This window comes from Cajanus cajan, chromosome 4, assembly GCF_000230855.2.
Source record: "Cajanus cajan strain Asha chromosome 4, NIPB_CcT2T_4, whole genome shotgun sequence".
NCBI lineage: Eukaryota > Viridiplantae > Streptophyta > Magnoliopsida > Fabales > Fabaceae > Cajanus > Cajanus cajan.
Window position 1 is genome coordinate 43297493 of NC_138520.1, and position 20500 is coordinate 43317992.

The following is a 20500-nucleotide window of genomic DNA, read 5'->3' on the forward strand; positions in this document are numbered from 1 at the left end:
TGAAGGATAAACACCATAAACATATTATCAAGTTTGTTTAATATTTTTTGAGGATCATCACTAACCAACATTAGCTTGAGCTCATCAATAGTGGATTGAGCACGATTCAAATACGTCGGCAAATCATTATCAACCATACGAAGAGTTGCCAGACCATGAACAGACTCGTATATTCTTTGGATATCATTGGCATAGACATTTCGAGTCTTCTTCCAAATATCATAGCATGTCTTGTACGGACGAAAATGCACCATTAATTTAGGCTCAATGGACTGCCACAATAGAGATACAAGTTGATAATCTGCCCGTTGCCATTCATCTCTCACCTCTTTATCAACTTCAGACGCCCTTTTAGTAAGATGATCATAGAGACCCTGACCTAAAAACCACATTTCAACCGCAGTGGACCAATCCAAATAATTTTTACCATTAAGCTTTTCAGATGTAATAGTAGGTGATCCAGAAAAGGCAAAGGAGACCAGCCCCCTTTTGGAAGATTCAATTTTTGGATTCTCCTTGGGAATCTCTGCCATGAAGAGAAAAAGAAGAAAAACAGTAAACAATCAACCACGAAACTCCGAGGTAGCAACCAATCAACCACGGAACTCCGAGGTAGCAACCAAACCACCATGGAACCCCGAGACAACAACCAAACAGCCATGGAACTCCGAGACAACAACCAAACAACCACGGAACTTCGAGGCAGCAACCAAACGACCACGAAACTCTGAGGCCGCAACCAAATGACCACCAACAGACCACCTAGAGTGTGACCCACAACTTGAAAAGGGTCAAAATGAGAAGAGGGAGGGCCAGCGAGTCCAACGGAGTGAACCGTGTCGCAAACGGAGGCTAGGAGGGTGGCGCGTGAAGCTCACGCGTCGACGAGCTTCCTCAACAAGAATCGCGCGTGAGAGCGCGTGAGACGGCGGCTGACGGTTGCTCGCGACGGAGAGGCCGATCGGCGACCTCTAAGTGTGTAGGCGGTGTCAACTCTGGCAACCGCGGACAAAACTCGAAAACCCTAGAAACCCTAGATGTTAGATGTTGGCGGCTGGATTAGGGTTCCTGGACCAGAGTGCTCTGGTACCAACTTGAATATGAATAATTTCTTATTATTGAATCTGAATGGGTACAATAAAATAAATAGGCATAAAACATAATCAATCCCTAAAGTTTAGGGATTTAGATAAAACTGACTAAGGAAACTAAACTAGAAATTAGAAGATAAACTAGTATATTTAAACTATATCTTATAGAATTATCTTAACAAAGGCAATCAACATCACCACTACGCCCAACTTTAATAACATAGATCCATCTATCGACAATTTTCTTCCTAAGGGGAAGAGGAACAAGCTCCCACGTGCCATTGTTTGCTAGTGCCTGCATTTCAACAATCATGGCTTGTAACCATCTAGGATGATCAAGTGCCTCATTGATATTTTTAGAAAAGATAATAGAGGACAAAGAGGAAACAAAAGAGAAGTATGAAGGAGACAATCAATTACAACTCAAAAAATTATAAACAAGATGAGGATTATGAGTAGATTGAATACCTTTCCTAATAGCAACGGGCCAACTTGAATTGGATTTATGAGAAGGTAATGAGGATGAAGGATCCCTTGTAGTGAGGTCTATTGGAGTAGGATTTGAATCACAAGAGTCTTTAGGCAATGTGGAATTAGCTCTTTGTGTCGAGGTGGTGGAGCAACTTTAGCTAATCTATGTGTGGGAGATTGAGGCTGATTTCCACCTTGGTTGGAGCTAGATGGAGCTTGGAATCTTCATGGGATTGAAGGATGGAATAGGAAGAACTTGTTAAATGAAAATAGGATTTTCCATGGAGGATGAGGAAAAATGTGCCTTCAAAGAAGATAACATCAACAAACATATAATACTTTTTGGTAGTTGGGGAATAACATGTGTATCCTCATTGGAGGCAAGAATATCCCAAAAAAACATATTTAATAGATTTTGCAGAAAGTTTGCCTAGATCTAGAGAGACATTATGTGCAAAACAAGTACAACTAAACATCTGAGGAGAGACATGAAATAATAGGTCATTTGGAAAAATAACTGAGTTAAGATTTTGATTTTCAACAGAGGAGAGGGCATCGTATTTATTAAAATAAACAGGTAGTAAGGAGTGCATCTCCCCTAATGTACTAGAACATTTGTATTTAGCATTAGCGAGTGTTCAATTTCAATGATTTAGCATTAGCGAGTGTTCAATTTCAATGAGATGTTGATACTTCCTCTCTGCTATGCCATTTTGTTGTGGTGTGCGAGGACATGTGGATATTGATGTAAAATGTCTTTTGAGGATTAATAGAAAGAAGTTCAACTGAGAAATATTCTTTGGCTTTTTCACTTCTAAAGATTTTAATTATCTTCCCAAATTGATTCTTAATCTCATGGATAAAAGTTCAGATCTATCTTTTATTGAATAAACCTAAGTACATTGAGAGAATTCATCAATGAAGGTTACAAAATATTTAAAACCAAAAGATTGTTTAGGGAATGATGACCTAACAAGTTTGCCAAATTGCCTAGATTCACATTCGAAAAGTTGAAGTTGCTTGAGAATACGAATCATTATCTTCAATTTTGTCAAACTTGGGTGATCCAAATGGTCATGCAAAAGCTTTGGTGTTGAAGTTGCAAAGCAAGATATAGGCAAGTGGGTTTCTAGGTAATAGAGACCTCGTAATTTATGTCTTTTGCCGATCAGATGACTCGAACCACATTCCTGTATGACAAAGCAATCAACATCAAATGTCATTGAACAATTTAATGAATAGAGATTAAGTTATACGGATATTGGAGAATGAACAAAACATAATTTAAATTTAAAGAAGGAAACGAAGGAACTTGACGAATTCCTTGAGATGCAACTTTGGATCCATTGGCTATAGTAACAAGATGAGGAAATTTTATTGAAGAAATGAATGAGAAAAATGAATTATTACCATGTGGCCAAAGGAACCTGAGTCAAGTATCCATGGATCATGACCTTTCACAGATTGGGAAATACATGTTGAAACATTTGGCACCGAAGATGATTGGGTTGGCTGTTGGATTTAGGCCTCAGATAGTCCGGATACTCCTTAGTAGAAAATTTGAAATCTAATGGATTTAGACACATGGATTGCGTTGTCAAGAAAGCATGCAAGGAGTAGCAAGTTTCTTGGGTATGACTCATTCTCTTGTATTATGTTCATTGAGGATGTCCACTTCTACCATTGTGTCCTCCTCAGTTGCTATGGCCTCCTCTCCCATGAGGTGCTATCATTGTTGAAGTTTCAATAGCTTTGCCTGAATTTCCATCTTTCTAAGGTAGGCACATAAAGAAGTCTAGTGACTAAGTTGTCCATTGAAGGGGTTTGATCACCCGCTAGAATTTGATCACGCACATGATCAAAATCTAAATGTAAACTTCTCAAATTTAGAACCATATTATCAAGTTATTTAATAATGTCCTCATTAGTCAACCACAAAGAATTTTTTAGTTCTTCTATTACAGGCCGAGCTTTAGCCACATCTGAAACCATATCATGGTTAGTCGGTTTAAGGGGAGCTACTCTTTAGGTTGTATCAAACAGATGTTAAATGTCATTAGCAAAAATATCATGGGCCTTCTTTCAAAATGAACATGTCTTCAATGATCTGATTATCTCTAAAACATCAGAGTTTTCTTATTGCTATAGAACAAGAGATAGTTGGAAGTTAAGTTTCTGCCACTAAGATTTATTTTTGATCGGAATAGCACTTGCTTCCTTCTCCAAATAGTCATGGTATCCTTGACCAAGGAACCACAACTCAACTGAGGCAAACTGGGACAAGTAGTTTTTTGCAGTTGAGTTTCTCAGTGGTAATGGTAGGAGTACTAGAAAATGGGGAAATAGGACTTGTGCAAACCATTTCAAGGACAAGGATGAAGCTGTTTTAAAAGACCCATAACTGCAAGCAAGTCGAAACTAAGAACCAAGGGTAGGAAAGAGCCCAAAAGGAGTTGATGAAGTTATTGGAAGTGGTCCAATGAGATTCCGACAAGCAGAGGGTGGTGCGTGAGCTGGATGTGCTATACATAGTTCTGAAGAAGATCCACGAGTGAGTGAGCATGCTTGAGTTTTAGGCCACACAACTTCTTTGGTTGAGTTGCCCTCCTCGAGGCGCACCTAACCCTGAGTTTGTTGGAGAAAAAGGGGGTAACCAGCAGTGGCAGACATAAGTGCATGTGGCAGACATAAGTGCATGTGGCAGACAGGCGATGAAAAAGACTGAGGGGGATCTTACATTCTTACCTACTCTAATACCATCTTGAGATTTAAAATATGACAAAATTAGATAGTGTATCTCAATTGTTGTATTTTATTTTTTATATATACATGTAATAAGAGAGGTCAAAATAAGTAGAATCAAAGAAAAAGGCTACAACCTTTGACTTTTAACCTTTAAGCTAGATATGGCCAAAAAGCAGCTTCATAAAGCTGCACAAAGATAATAAACAACTATTTTTTTAACAATGACGTTAGTTATTGTATAATGAAGTTTTACTCTCTAAACAAAATTTTTGCAGGCAAAACTGGTCATCACTAAACTATTGCTAAATTAATCCTTTGAAACTAAATTGGTATTTGCATTTTTTTTATTTAGTAATTAACTATTGTTGCAGTCAACACTATTTTTTCATCTTTAAATTTCTTTGAACGTGTTAGCCTAATATTGTCAATCATCATAATGAGATTGTGGAGGTTGGAGAAATTGACTATGATGTTGATGTAGCATTCATTCTTTTCTTATTTTGTGTTTTAGATACTGATTTCTCTTTTGAAGTGTTTGAATTTTGCTTGATGTTCACTCAATATTTTGATTAGCATATGTTCTAAGAGCATGCGATGGTGCATAATATTTACCATGATTATATCTTTGGCATTTGTTTCTGGATGCAGTCCTTGATTTCCAAAGCCCATGCTGATGTGAAAGAGTTGCGACAATCAATTCAGCTTTTAAAGGCTGAAGGCGAAAAGTTGGAGGTAAACTATTTATCATTTGCTATAGCAGTAGTTTTATAGAATTTGTCATTTGTTTTTCAGTTATTTCACACATTACCAGTTTCTATAGTATACATGTAAAAGACTAGAACACCATTGACATTCACATGGTATCCATTGCTCCAGTCAAACAACTAGAAAAAGCAAATAAAAAAATTGTTTACAAACTGGTTGAATAATCCTCGATCCATAGACTGCACTCAGATGTGTCAAAATGAATTAGTGATGCATGATGTATTGCTGAACATTGTATATTCATAAACATAGTAGGCTACAAATTTTATATTTTATCAAAAGATATAGAATTTGGCAGCATGGTAGTTTCCCTAGGAAGCCCAGACACAATGCAATATGGGTACAATATGGATATGGGGATCAATTCCCCATAATATGATACATGATACGACCATTTTAGGGTTCAATTCTCTCAACCACCACAATTGGTGAAAATGAAGAAAAAGATAATAGGTCACAATGAAAGGCCTAAGAGGAAGAGAACTCTCCACATGCACACTAAGTGCTCCAATATGGTGTTAAGCGCCCTACTCAATGGTGCCCTATGCACCTATGCTCTAAGTGCCTAAGATGGTGCTAAACGCCCTACAAGTGGTGGCTCTGCCACATGCTTGCTAAGCACCCACACATTGTGCTAAGTGCACCCATCAAGTGTTCATGTAATTGCTTAGTCCTTGCCCTAGTCAAAGGTCCCTCCATCATTTGTAGAACTTCCACAAGCCCTTGCATTTCTTGTTCCCTAGTCTTCACCTCTAGTTGTCCTCTATCAACTTGTGTAACTGTCAAGGTTGTTAAAATCGAGATTTTACCTAAGATTGAGAGGGGGAAGAAAACTCGTAACTCGAGGACCGTAACTTGGATTGTAAGATCCTACATTCTTAAAATATAAAATTATACTTGTATATGCACTTATGTATAAAAACAATATAAATTAAAAAAAATAACTCCTAAATCACAAATATTAAACAAACTTAATTAGATAACGGTAGCTTAAAAATCATAAAAAATAATAGTATAATAATATTATAATATAATTATCATATTTTTAAATTTATTTATCATAAGATAATTTATGTTATACATTTCCATAATGGAAATTAATGTTGGAAGGCTTTAATTTTAAGACTTAGGATTGGATGGTAATTAGTAGAAAATTGATTGAGAATTGAACATTGCGTTTCAACAAAAGAATGTACAACCTTGAAGTGGGAACAGAATCTCAATGGTGTCACTACAGTGTGGCGTTGCAAAGCCCAATGACATCACAACATCACAATTTAGTTACAGGATGTCTGGGGCAAGTCGTGATTGGGGGATATTGAGTGAGAGAGAGAGAGAGAGAAAAGAGAGACCAAGAATCGTAAAATGTGTAATTGACTTTCTTATTATGAGATAGTGGAGCAAACCACTTATTTATAGAACAAACTGTCATCATGATAGTTCTAAGAAACTAATCATGAGACCTATAACAAACTAACCAACCTGAGAGTTAGTTTTTAATTGCAATTCACTCACATAGGGAGAAGAGAATCAAAGCATGAAGAAGAGAAGAAATGGGATGCATGATAAATTTTAGGGTTCTTTATTTTATTGGGTGCAGCCTAATCATAAAAGACAAAGCCTTTTTTTTTTTTTTTTTTTTGGCTTGGATTGGATTGTTGATCCCACGATTGGGCATGGAAGATCGTGATCCACAATGATTCTAGTTTGTTGCTATCCCAACAAGTTAGCATGAAGGACTCCTCACGAAATGTAAGATTGTGCAATTTGACGATGAAGATTGCGATCTTAATAACATTGGTAACTGGTGGGAGTATTTTTGGTGTCTTCAATGTGGGCTTTGTTTAGTTGTTCAAAAAGGTATAACAAAATGATGGTAGCAAAAGCTAATGCAATATTTTAAGGCACTCCCATCATTGGGAATATGGTTGGGTCTTTAATTTTTCCTACCGTGGGACCCTAGTGGGAGTTTTATGTTATTTAATGTATTGAACATTGGTAGGGAACTTGCTAATAAAGCATAAATTGAATGGAAACAAATAAATTTATTGTGTCCGCAAATACAAAGCGTTTTAAACAATCCTTCACCTTGGGGACAATGTGAATCTATAGGGAGAGAGTATTGATAGGTACACGTTGAGTAGTCTGGGAATGAGTTAGTTAATTGTTAGATTCAATTAGTTTCTAGTAGTTAGGGTGTTGATAAGAAATAAGGCACGTTACCTATAAATTGGAAGAAGGATTAAGAGAGTGGGGTATCATGTTAACTGAGCAGAGTTAGGAAGAAGGATTAAGAGAGTGGGGTATCATGTTAACTGAGCAGAGTTAGGGCCTTTGACATTGGGAGGTGTAGGCCCTTGATGCTTTGTGACTATATTGGAATCGTGGGAATTTCCCCCATTTTTGACCTAATATATATGATTCCTATCAAAACCTTTGACGATTACGTTGACGTGGTCTTTTGAGGATACTGCACCTTCAATCTCATTAAGAGCATCTTTGAGAGCTTGAATTTTGAGTAAATACTTTGATATTGATTGATCTTCAAGTGATGTTCCTTGAAGCTTTGTTTGAAGTTGTTTGGCCTTGGTGTTTGAATGAGAATGGAAATAGGCATGGATCCTTTCCTAGAGCTGCCATGAACTTTTGCATCTGATTAGTCGGATAAGCATTTATGTGACATTGACTATTGAAGCCATTAAAGCAATAATTGATCTTGCCACTCCTATGCAAATACTTGTTTCATACATGACCAACTTAATGGTCTTCAACTATGAGAAACTTAGGTGAAATCAGTTGATTGACTAGGGTATTGATGAAAACAACAACCATTGATGATCAATACTATCTGTTGGCAAAGAAACAAAACATTTAGTTTTAAAGGAGTTTTTAAGATAAAATTGTCAATGAACTACTTTAAAGCACTTATTTTGAGCCTTAACTTTAAGGTAGCTTTCAAGTCATAAAAAGGTTAGGTCAAACATAACATTAGTAACTAACATGTCATCTAGCTTAACTATCAACTAGCTCTTACTAACTCTTAGTGAGTTTAGGGCATGACTTAATCTCGCAAAATCGACTTGTTATACAAGGATATCCCAAGATTTATAAGGACTATATTGGCCGTATCTTTAGTCGATATGGGACCTTAACACACCCTTTCATGATTAGAATCAAACATTTGGAGTGTGGACAATGCAAGTGGCCTAATAACAACACGCCTTCGTGTCTAGGAATAGACATCTAGAGCATAGACAAATATTGGTGGCCTAATAATAGATCTAGAACTAACTTTGATATCTTATAATTTGGGCTTAAGCTTAACTTAATCCTATAAAATTAACTTGTAAGGTGAGGATTGTCCAAGTTTTATAAGGACTACATTGACCATATCTCTAGTCAATATGGGGCTAAATACAACCTTTCACATTCAACACAACAAAGATGTTAGAGGCTGCAATGAAGGCAGCCTAAAGAGGTTGCAATTAAGGTGGGTCAAGGTTGACACAATTAAGGCAACTTTCCAACACACCGCTTTTCACATAGGGCCATGAGCCTAAATCATTGTAATGTGGGTTTGATACCATCCTAAAATATGGCCCAATTGAATCTCACAACATTTTTGTATGGTGGTGGTTTCCTAAACCTTAGAAGAACTACATTTTCCATTTCTCTAATCGATTTGAGATCTTGTGATTTAGGAATTATGTGTCAATCTTCGACACATAACTCTTATTTGTAATGAAAAAATAAGGATTTACATGATATGATATGATATGATTAGATAAGATATGATTAATCCTAATAAATTTCCATAATATCTTAACACCCCCAAGCTGGAGCATATATATCATATGCACCAAGCGTGTTATAAATGTAATCAACTCGAGGCCTTTTAAGCAGCTTTGTGAACACATCTGCTAATTGGTCACTGGAGTGGACGAACTCAATTGTGATCTCTCCCATAGTAGCAATTGCAGTGCGTCGGAGCGGAGCGGCTCCGTGTCGCTTCAAAAAGTTTGTTGCAGAGCGCTTTGAAGGAGTGGTCGGAGCGGCCGCGAAAGCCGCGGAGCGTGGCGGCGCAATCGCGGGTGGGCGACGAAACTTTTTTTTTTTTTTGGCGGATCTCTGTCGATCTGTCTTCTTTGACAGCGGCGCTGTCTACTCCAACAGTGGCTTTGTCTTCGCCGATAGCGGCTTTGTCTTCTCTGACAGGGCTGTCTTCTCCGATGGTGGCTCTGTCTTCTCCAGCATCTACAGTCTTGTCTTCTTCTAAGAGGGAAGCAGTGGCTACGGCTGCTTGAGTCTCACGATTAGAAGATGGAAAAATAATTAGGGTTGGGCCAAATGGGCCAAGTTTTATTTTATTTTTTGATTTGATTAAGGGCCTTTTACTTCACTTTTTTTTTGTAAAAAAGTAACTTCTCTTTATTATTAATTATTATTATAATTCAGATAATATTTTAAGTAATAAAAAATTTAATATAAGACCTTAAATATTTTATTTTCTTAATTTTTTTTTATTTTTTTTAACTATTATAAATTTTTATTATTAAAAATATTTAATGTATAAATTAAGTTATGTTTCTATTTTTACATGTATATTATTAATTATTTGTATTATAAATTATTTAATGTATATATATATATATATAAATTAAAAAAAAAATAGAATAACGGTATCCCGCTATTTATTATTTGAGGGAACTTTAATCTTGATGAGGAAGAAAATTAAACTATAATGTTTAATTTTTTACTTAGAGCTTTAACACTTTGTTTTGAAGACATTTTATATTATGTATTGTTTGAGTACTATGAACTTTTAATTATTAAAAATGTTTAATGCATGAATTTAGAGTTATTTTTTGTTTTTTTAGCTTTTATATATATATATATATTATTAATTATTTAATATATAAATTAATATTAAAATAGCGGTTATCCCGCTCCGCATCATCCCTCTATCCCATTTTTAGGGTCGACTGCTCCGCTCCGCTATTCGGGATTGACTAGTATGATCTCTCCTGAGAGCACTTTCTCTCATACAAAATGACAGCCTATTTCCATGTGTTGAGTCTACTCATGGAAGATCGAATTGGAGGCAATTTGAAGAGCAGCTTAATTATCATAGATGAGTTTAGTTCCCAGAGTGTCTCCAATTTGGAATTGCTTGAGAAGTTGTAGCCATGGTTGTCAATCTCTAGTGACAACTCGTAAACTCGTACTCGTACGAGTTTACAAGAGCTTACCTGTACAACTCGGAGGTAAACTCGTTTTTTAGTGAACTCGGAGCAATCTCGGTGAACTCGGTAAACTCGTGTAAACTCGCGAGACTACCTCCGATATTAAGAGATCACCATTTTTTTTTCAATCCTCCGTGCGCCTCACCTCCTCTGCGCGACTCCTCCGCGCGCCTCACCTCCTTCGTACGACACCTCCGCGCACCTTCTCTCCTCTCCGCGCGACACCTCCGCGAGTCTCCTCTCCCCTCCGCGCGACTCCACCTTGAGCGCAACACCTGGTCCGCACGACTCCACCGCGAGCGGAACACCTGGTCTGCGCGAGTTGAGCGAAGATAAGAGATCAGACATGTCGATCCTCGATTCTAGAACCTTCTTCAGCTTTCGTGACAGACCCGGTGCTAGACCCGCCACCGTCGTTCCCATTCTCTTCTCTTCTTCTTCTCCGATCTCTATTTAGATGTTTGATCTAACTAGCTTCTAACTTCTTCGATTCTTGCAATTTTGTTCGTTAAACCCGGTTCGGGATGCACACCGGTCGTGTCTCGTGGGATCAGGTTTGATGGGCTAGTTTTGTATATTGGCCCCGAATTTAAGTGGGCTCATCAATGCTGTTTACACGGCCCATAATTTTTGCACTTTCACCCCTATTTTTTTCATACAGAAATATCCTTAATCTAAAAAAGTTTTCAACGTGTATTTATATTTATATTAATTACTAATATATCACATAGACAATTGACATAACATATTAATAATTGATGTAACACATTAATTATTATGTTTTATTTATTTATTTATTTATTTATTATTGAGTAATCTCTTACGAGTTTACGAGACGAGTTTACGATACGAGTTTACGGAGCCTCCACGAGATTACGTAAACTCTCGAGATTGACAACCTTGGTTGTAGCCATGTATTTTCACTTGCAGTTGTTGCCATTACACGATATTCTGCTTTCCCACTAGATCTAGCAATTGTATTTTGCTTCTTACTTCTCCATGAAATCAAGTTACTTCTAATCAAAACACAATAGTCAGAGGTAGACGTTCTACCAGATGGTGATCCTACCCAATCAACATAAGAGTAATAGACAATTTTGGAATTGCCTTTGTCCTCATATAGGAGTCCACAACCTGGCGCTTTCTTGATATAGTTGAGGATCCTCATGACTGTAGTCCAATGGCTATCACGAGGATCGTTGATAAATTGACTTACCACACTTACTGAGAATGTGATGTTTGGCTTGGTGACAATTAGATAATTGAGTCTGCTAATGAATCTACGATATCTTTTTGGGTCATCTAGTGACTCCCCTTGACCTAGAAGAAGCTCGACATTGGGGTCTATTGGAGTGTCACTAGGGCAGCAATCAACCATATCAAACTTAGTGAGAATGTCTAGAGCATATTTCTACTGGGAAATGGAAGTACCGAAAGTAGATTGAGCAACCTCGATCCCCAAAAAATATTTCAAAGGGCCAAGGTCTTTCATTTGAAATTGACGCTAGAGGTGAGATTTGAGGTGACAAATACCATCGGAGTCATCACCAATAATGACAATTTCATCAACATATACCACTAAATAAGTGCAACAACCAGATGAAGAGTGAAGAAAGAAAATAGAGTGGTCAACCTCTTTTAAGTCATACTGAACTCAATTAAGGCTAAGCTGAAGCGACCAAACTAGGTATGAGGAGATTGCTTTAGGCCATAAATAGAACGATGGAGGCGACATACAAGGTGAGAGTCATCAAAAGTAGTAAAGTCATGGGGTTGTCCATATAAACCTCTTCGTGCAATTAACCATTTAAATATACATTTTTAATATTCAACTGGTGTAACGGCCAATGACAAATGGCTGTCATAGCAAGAAACAAACAAACAAAAGATATCTTGGCTACAGGAGAGAAAGTATCCCTATAATCAAGGCCATAGATTTGAGTATAGCCCTTGACAACCGTGCTTTAAAGTGGTCAATACTGCCATCCGGTGCAACCTTCATTGTGTACACCCATTGAGAACCAACTATAAACTTGTTAGGTGGCAAAGGCACCAACTCTCATGTGCCACTAGTTTGTAAAACATCCATTTCATCCAACATTGCGTGTCTCCACCTAGAACCAATCATAGCTTCATTTGTAGAACTAGGAATACCAATAGAATCCGAAAGAGGGAACAAAAGAAAAATAGGAAGGAGATGATCGATGATAAGAAAGAGTACATGCATATAAAGGGTTAGGATTACGAGTAGATCGAATACCTTTGCAGATGAAAATGAAAAGCTCAGGTAAAGGAGGTTCAGGTGCAAGGAGTGTTGTCGAATGGCCGTTTGGAATAGGAGATGATGCTGGAGGATGTGTATGTGGAACCACATGTGGATGTCATGTCCTTCGCCAATAAACAAATAATTGTGGTGGATCAGCGACTACAACCGAAGTTGAAACATCAGATGAACATCCAGAAAAGGATGATTGTCATCATTCTTAAAGAAGAAAGGAAAGGGCTCAAAGAAAGAGACTTAGCTGAATCAAGGTACTGTTGAAGTTGTGGATAGAAGCAACGATATCCTTTTTGGAGACGAGAATATCCAAGAAAGGCACACTTAAGGGACCATGCAGAAAATTTATCTCTTCCTGGGGTGAGATCATGGACAAAAAACATGTATATCCAAAGACATGAAGTGGGACGAGATAAAGGTCATGTTGTGGATACAAGATGGTGTGTTGAATTTGATTGTTGAGAACAAAGGAGGGAATGCAATTAATCTAGTAACATGCAGTGAGAATCGCATCGCCCCAAAAGTGAAGTGGAACTTTATGATGAAAGAGAAGAGTACTAGCTATCTCAACCAAATGATGGTTTTTGTGCTTAGCAACACCATTTAGTTGTGGTGTATGAGTAGAAATGGTCTGATGAAGAATGCCCTATGAGGAGTGAAAAGATTGGAATTCGGAAGACAAATATTCTTTGGCATTATCAATGTGCAAAATTTTAATTGACGTCCCAAACTGAGTAGCATGTTGAGTGGAAAAACTTTGAAAAATATTGAAAGCATCATAACGGTGTTTTATTAAGAAAACCCAAGTGCAATGTGAAAAGTTATCATTAAATGTAACAAAGCAGGGATAACCTAAAGTTGAACTGCCTCTATTAGGTCCCCAAATATCAAAATGAACTAGAGTAAAAGGTGATGTAGCACATTTGTTGACACTAGATCTATAGGAATGACAAACATGTTTCTTTAACTGACATGACTCACACTGGATGGTTATAATCGAAGAAAAATTAGGAACTAAAAGACGCAATTTCTCCAAATTGGGGTGATCAAGATGCTAATGAGCAAGATCGGTAGAAGTGGAGACACGAGCGACCATTGATGAAAGATGATACAATCTCCCAGACTCATGTCCTGCTCCATTCATCCGTTCGGTATGCCGATCTTGAACAAGAATATAATTATTAGTAGGAGAGGCAGCATTGGTCACTTGGGCAATGTCGTTAAACGTGGTGGATGAAGCAAAAGCGAGTAGCCATGGGAGATGAGGTAGAGAGGGACTGAAACCAAACAGGGCCAAGTAGAGGCCAAACAAAGCCAAACAAGGTTTCAAAGGCAGTCGACTATAATCAAGGGGTTGTTGTTGAAAAACGATGTGATGTGTAGGTCATGCTATGATACTGTTCACGTACAGTATTACTCACGTGATGGTACTGTTCACACGCAGAGGTACTGTTCACGCGTGGGTACTATTCATGTGCAGCACTATTCACATGGTAAAAAAAATATATTATAAGCTCTAGATATCATGTTGTAATTTAGGAATTGTGTCAATCTTCAGCACACATAACTCTTATTTATAATGATAAAATAAGAACTTACATGATATGATATGATTAACTAATATCTGGTGTTATTTTTAATATATTGGAGATTATGTTGAATTTTATATTTTTATTTAATTTGATTTAGTTTGACTAGGGACTCTATAACAACTCATTGACCTAGTACTTTGATTGTGATAAATGATGATATTTTTATGACACATAACAAAGGCGATACATTTAAAGATTGTTATAGGAAGTATGACTTGTCTTCTCTATCATTGGGTCGACCTACTACAAATTTGAGATAACCCTTCCCGTTGATTGCTATTGCTATTAGTTAGAAGAAAAGAAAGAGAGAATTCATAAACTGAATATTATTGATGAAGATTTATCAAAATGAATTCATACTATGCTCAGACTTGTTTACACATGCATGCGCGCGCGTATACACACACACACATATATATATATACACACACGCACATACATACAGGTGCTAAGATTAGTTAGTGTAACAACCACTATAAATCATTCAAACTAAGCGTAACATTGACAAACTAATATTCTCACAATTGCTAATATCTAACCATTCAAACTAATATCTAACCAACTATAAATCATTAAATCTTTACACCAAAATGACAAATAACAGAAAAATATACACAGAAATTATATTCTCACAATTGCTATTCAAGTATTCATGGTATTTTGTTACACATTGTTTTCAGAAGAGTGCGTTACATGCAGAACAGCAATTCTTACATGGAAGGACAAAACTCAGGTTTGCAACATTGATTTTGTATTTATGCATCGATAACAGTTATTTATAAATATTTATAATTCATAACAGACAAGCAGGAAAGCAGATCAGGAGTGTGATTCACTCAGCATATAAAATTGAAAGACGAGCAGGAGGTATGCAATAGATTATAATTTCTTTTACAAGAAAAAAATGTTGCCAGACAATGAAGTAAGTTGGTGCTTGGACCTTGTGCTTTTGATGATTTGGCTTGTTTTTGGTATGTTAGGTTTAAAAGATATCCTCGGAGAACTCCCCAAAAGAGAAGCTTCTCACTTCCGATCACAGGTGATTTTTTTATTTTTTATTTTGGCACAATCCCATCTCTCATTGCCTAGGTTTAGATCAAAGTTTTCAAGAGTTAACCCATAAAATAGCATCATGAAAAATGTAAAATTTTCTACTTATGGAATAATTGGTAGCTATTATAAATAATAGTTTAATACAGAGTTACTAGATCCAACCTAGGCATTAGTTTAATTAGGGAATTAGGTGTAATTAGCCTTGTGATATTATCGAGGTCTGTTCAGATTTGTGTTATTTCCTTGTTTATTAAGATCGATTACTCGTACACATTTAGATTAAAAAACATGCTTTACATACATAAACTAATATGTAACCTAATCCCAATACCATGGGATTTATTTAAATATATTTATAATATAAATTGAAGGGGCTGAGAGACAATCTTGAAACATTTATTTCTCAATCATATTTTGATTCTTAAGTTAGTATCTATTAGAGAAGAGATTATATTAATAAATACCTTTATTAGTTCTGTTTTAATATTGCATATCTTTTCTGTATCTTTTCTGTTTTTCTGTTTACTGTTACCAACTCATCAAGTTGGCTAGATTGTTAGGTCTATATATGTAAGTGATATCCCACAGATATCATTATCTTATTTTCTAATCATAATACAGTCTATTGATTTTCTCTCAACTCTCTCTCTCATATGGTATCATCGTGAGCACGGTGAGATCCGGGTTTCTTCTCTCCCAGTTTGTGTGGCTTTGCCTTTCGCGCCCTCTTTGCGCGCTGCCTCTGTATCTCGCGCCTCCTTCGCGCGTTCTGTTTTCTGATTCGCGCGATTCCCTGTTTGCTCGCGTCCTCTCTGTTCGACTTCGCAGCGCTGCTTCGTTTGATTTCTGCTCGCACTGGTCTTGCGCGTCTTCTTGTGATCTTTCTCTCTGATTTGCTCCAATGGCCTCCGCTTCCGCAACCTCCAACAATTCTGTCTCGCACACCTTCTCGCAGTCTGTCACATGCAAACTGGATGACAGGAATTTTTTAACTTGGCAGCAACAGGTTACCGCGGTAATTCGCGCACACGATCTGGAACGATTTGTTGTCAATCCCAAAATCCCGCTGAAGTTTCTTACTGCTGAAGATCGTGATGCCAATGCCATCAATCCCGAATACACTGTCTGGGATCGCAAGGATTCTCTGCTGTTTTCCTGGCTTCTCACAACACTCTCCGAACCAATTCAGGCTCGTGTTGTCTCATGTCGTCATTCATATCAGATTTGGGACATGGTGTTTCAGCATTTTCAGTCACTCACCAAAATCAAAGCCACACAGTTACGTTTAGAGCTTCGCACCATCAAGAAAGGCACAAGATCGTGTTCAGATTATCTCCTTCGCATCAGTACTATTGTTGAGACTCTTGCTTCGATTGGCAGTCCCGTTTCGCCTAGAGAACATGCTGAGTGCATTCTTGGTGGTCTCCCACCTGAATATGACTCTCTGATTTCAACTGTCACTGCGTTTATCAGCCGTGATGACATCCTTTCTCCTACTGAAATTGAGAACATGATTCTTGCTCAGGAAGCAAGACTTGAACAAGCAAAAGTTGCTGTCGTCCAAGAACCCCTATCCATCAATCTTGCTCAAGCCACTTCTGTCCCAACTGGTGTTCCTAACGTCAATTTGGCTTTCCAACAACCCCAGATGTCAAACCTTTCACCTAATACTGTTCAGAATTTTTCACCTCAGCCCCAAGCTGGCTTCAATAATCATGGAGGACGTGGTCGTGGATCTCGTGGAGGACGAAATCGTGGGTCCACTGTTCAATGCCAAATTTGTCACAAACGTGGACATGAAGCCTCCACGTGCTATCGGCTTTCCCATAGTCTATCCATGGGTGGTTTTCGGTTGCCTTTTCATTCTTTGTTTACTCCTTACCCCACCTATGGTCCCATTTCTCAATCTGGGTATGTGCCTCAACACCCTGGTCCTAGGGCTGCTCCATACTATGGAACTGTTAATATGCTTGGACAGTCTGGTCCTGTCCCATGGCCCTCTTATCCTTTGGGTGGCTCCTTTTCTGGTCCTGGTATTCCACCTCCTGGATTCACCTTTCCTGCAGTAACCTCCAATCAGTCTAGCCATTCACGCACTGCTCCTCCTGCTCAACATGTTCATGCTCCTCCAACTTTTAACACTGCCACCGCATGGATCCCAGATTCTGGTGCTTCTCACCATGCAACCCCAGACCCTCAATACCTTCTACAGAGCGCTCAATTCACTAGTGCAGAACACATTGCGATGGCCAATGGCCAAGGTACATCTATTGCCTCAATAGGTTCTAATATGTTTCAGTCCCCTATGCATCCCTCCAAAATTTTGTCCCTCAAAGACCTTTTACTTGTTCCCAGTTTAACCAAAAATCTAATAAGTGTTTCAAAATTTGCTAAAGACAACAATGTCTACTTCGTTTTCTATCCTCATTCCTGTTTTGTCAAATCACAGGATTTGAACGAGACTCTTCTTGAAGGGAAACTTGGTGAAGATGGTCTCTATCATTTTCACCCGCATCTGGCAAAGAAGAAATCCTTCACCGTTGACATTGAGCAGAACTCAGCCTTTCCAAAATCTGATCCTTGTATTTTTCTTTCTGCAAAATGTAATCATGGTGTTTCAAATACCTATAAACAGTGGCACTTACGGTTAGGGCATCCTCATCATGATTCCCTAACTAAAGCTTTACAAACTTGTAATATTCATCTTCCAACTATTAATAAAATTTCTGATTTTTGTGACTCATGCTGTATTGCCAAGTCTCATAGACTTCCTTCTCAACTATCTACTACTGTTTATTCCAATCCACTTGAACTTGTTTTTCTAGATGTTTGGGGACCTGCATCATTAGAATCTAGTTGTGGTTATTTGTTTTTTCTAACGTGTGTAGACGCCTGCACCAAATACATGTGGATTTATCTCCTTCGTAGAAAATCAGATGTGTATTCCAATTTTCAAAATTTTAAGGCCCTGGCTGAGAAACAATTCCAAACACCTCTCAAATCTGTTCAAACGGATGGTGGAGGTGAATTTCGCACTCTAATTCCATTTCTTCAACAAGAAGGCATTATTCACAGACTCACTTGTCCCTATGCTCATCATCAAAACGGCACTGTTGAACGAAGACACAGACATGTCGTTGAACTTGGATTGGCAATGCTTCATCATTCGGCCTTGCCACTAAAATTTTGGGATCATGCCTTTTTAACTGCTACCTACTTAATCAACAGACTACCTTCCTCCTCTATTGAATTTCAATCACCCTATAAATTGATTCATAACAAGGATCTAGACTATAAGTTTCTCAAGGTTTTCGGCTGTTCCTGTTTTCCATTACTCAGACCCTATAATCAACACAAAATTCAACCCCGGTCCGAAGAGTGTCTATTCTTAGGATACTCACCTAGTCATAAAGGTTACAAGTGTTTAAGCAGATCTGGCCGAATCTATATCAGCAAAGATGTGATCTTCAATGAAGACAGATTTCCCTATACTGATCTCTTTATTTCAAAAAATCAAACCTCTACCCCTGCCACCTCTGTCTCTATTCTTCCCTCTCTTGTTTGTTCACACAACCCACCTTCCTCTCCTGTGGTTAAGCCTGTCACCATCCGGATTGTTCTCTCCCTTGCTGTAACCTTTCAGTGGCCACTTCGACAACTTGATATTAATAATGCATTCCTCAATGGAATGCTTGAAGAAGACATTTACATGTCTCAGCCTCCTGGCTTCATTGAACCCAGCAATAAGCATCTTGTTTGTAAACTACAAAAGTCTCTCTATGGTCTCAAACAGGCCCCCCGTGCCTGGTTTGACAGATTAACTTCTGTCTTGCTAAAGCTTGGTTTTCACAAGAGTAAGTGTGATCCTAGCTTGTTCATTTTTTCTACTCCATCTGCCACTATTTACATGCTTGTTTACGTGGATGACATTATCCTCATTGGCAATTCCCCCTCCTTGTTGCAAAAGTTCATTGATCATCTCAATGAAACTTTCTCTCTCAAAGATCTTGGTAGTCTAGACTACTTCTTGGGTATTGAAGTTAAAACACTCTCTACTGGGCAGTTACTACTATCTCAACACAAATACATTTCAGATCTTCTTACCAGAGTTAAAATGGAAGACTCTAAGGGAATCTCCACTCCTATGATTGGTGGTCAGCAACTTGCTAAAACAGGAATCTCGTTTGATGATCCTACTTTGTATAGATCTGTAGTTGGTGCATTGCAATATGCAACAATTACACGACCTGAAATTGCCTTTAGTGTCAATAAGGTAAGTCAGTTCATGTGCTCTCCAATGGAGGAGCATTGGAAAGTGGTCAAAAGGATACTTAGGTATCTCAAAGGGACTCTTAAATATGGTCTTGTTTTTACTCCTGCTCGGTCATCCTCCTTCTTCAATCTTACTGCCTTCACTGATGCTGATTGGGCATCTGATCCCAATGACAGGAGATCTACCTCGGCTGCCTGCATTTATCTTGGCCCTAATCTGGTGTCTTGGTGGTCTAAGAAACAACTGCTTGTTGCAAGGTCAAGCACTGAAGCTGAATATCGTGCTTTAGCTCAAGCCGTCACTGAGGTCTTGTGGATCCAATCCCTTCTAAAGGAACTGAAAGTTCATCTAAACACTCCTACAGTGCTCTGTGATAATCAAAGCACAGTAGCACTGTCTCACAATCCTGTTCTACACGCAAGATCTAAGCATATGGAACTTGACATCTTCTTTGTTCGAGAAAAAGTCATCAGTAAAGCTCTGGTTGTCTCACATATTCCTGCTCAGCATCAATATGCAGATCTTTTAACCAAGGCACTGTCTCCCAAGCGTTTTCTGTCGTTGCGTTCCAAGCTCAATGTTGCTGATCCATCAAATCTGTCTCATCCTCCTTGAGCTTGTGGGGGGTGTATTAGAGAAGAGATTATATTAATAAATACCTTTATTAGTTCTGTTTTAATATTGCATATCTTTTCTGTATCTTTTCTGTTTTTCTGTTTACTGTTACCAACTCATCAAGTTGGCTAGATTGTTAGGTCTATATATGTAAGTGATATCCCACAGATATCATTATCTTATTTTCTAATCATAATACAGTCTATTGATTTTCTCTCAACCCTCTCTCTCATAGTATCGAAGCCCAAGTTGTTTTGCCATTACAAAAATTCAAAAAGAAAAAAATCCCCGCTAGCTGTCTCACTGTCCAGCCAATACCGAGGCTGGTCTGCTGCTCCTAGCATTGGTGGTAGTCATCGTAGTCAACCGAGGGG

At 38.0% G+C, this 20500-nt stretch overlaps 1 protein-coding gene across 1 annotated transcript in view; it reads left to right on the top strand.

Moving 5' to 3' along the window:
* LOC109793148 (alanine-tRNA ligase) overlaps positions 1 to 20500 on the top strand; it is a 37304-nt gene that overhangs the window by 13445 nt on the left and 3359 nt on the right. Inside the window, exons 5-8 of the mRNA XM_083072484.1 lie at positions 4956 to 5039; positions 14866 to 14918; positions 14988 to 15052; positions 15166 to 15224. Coding sequence (XP_082928610.1) covers positions 4956 to 5039; positions 14866 to 14918; positions 14988 to 15052; positions 15166 to 15224 — 261 coding nt within the window. The remainder of the gene's footprint in view (positions 1 to 4955; positions 5040 to 14865; positions 14919 to 14987; positions 15053 to 15165; positions 15225 to 20500) is intronic.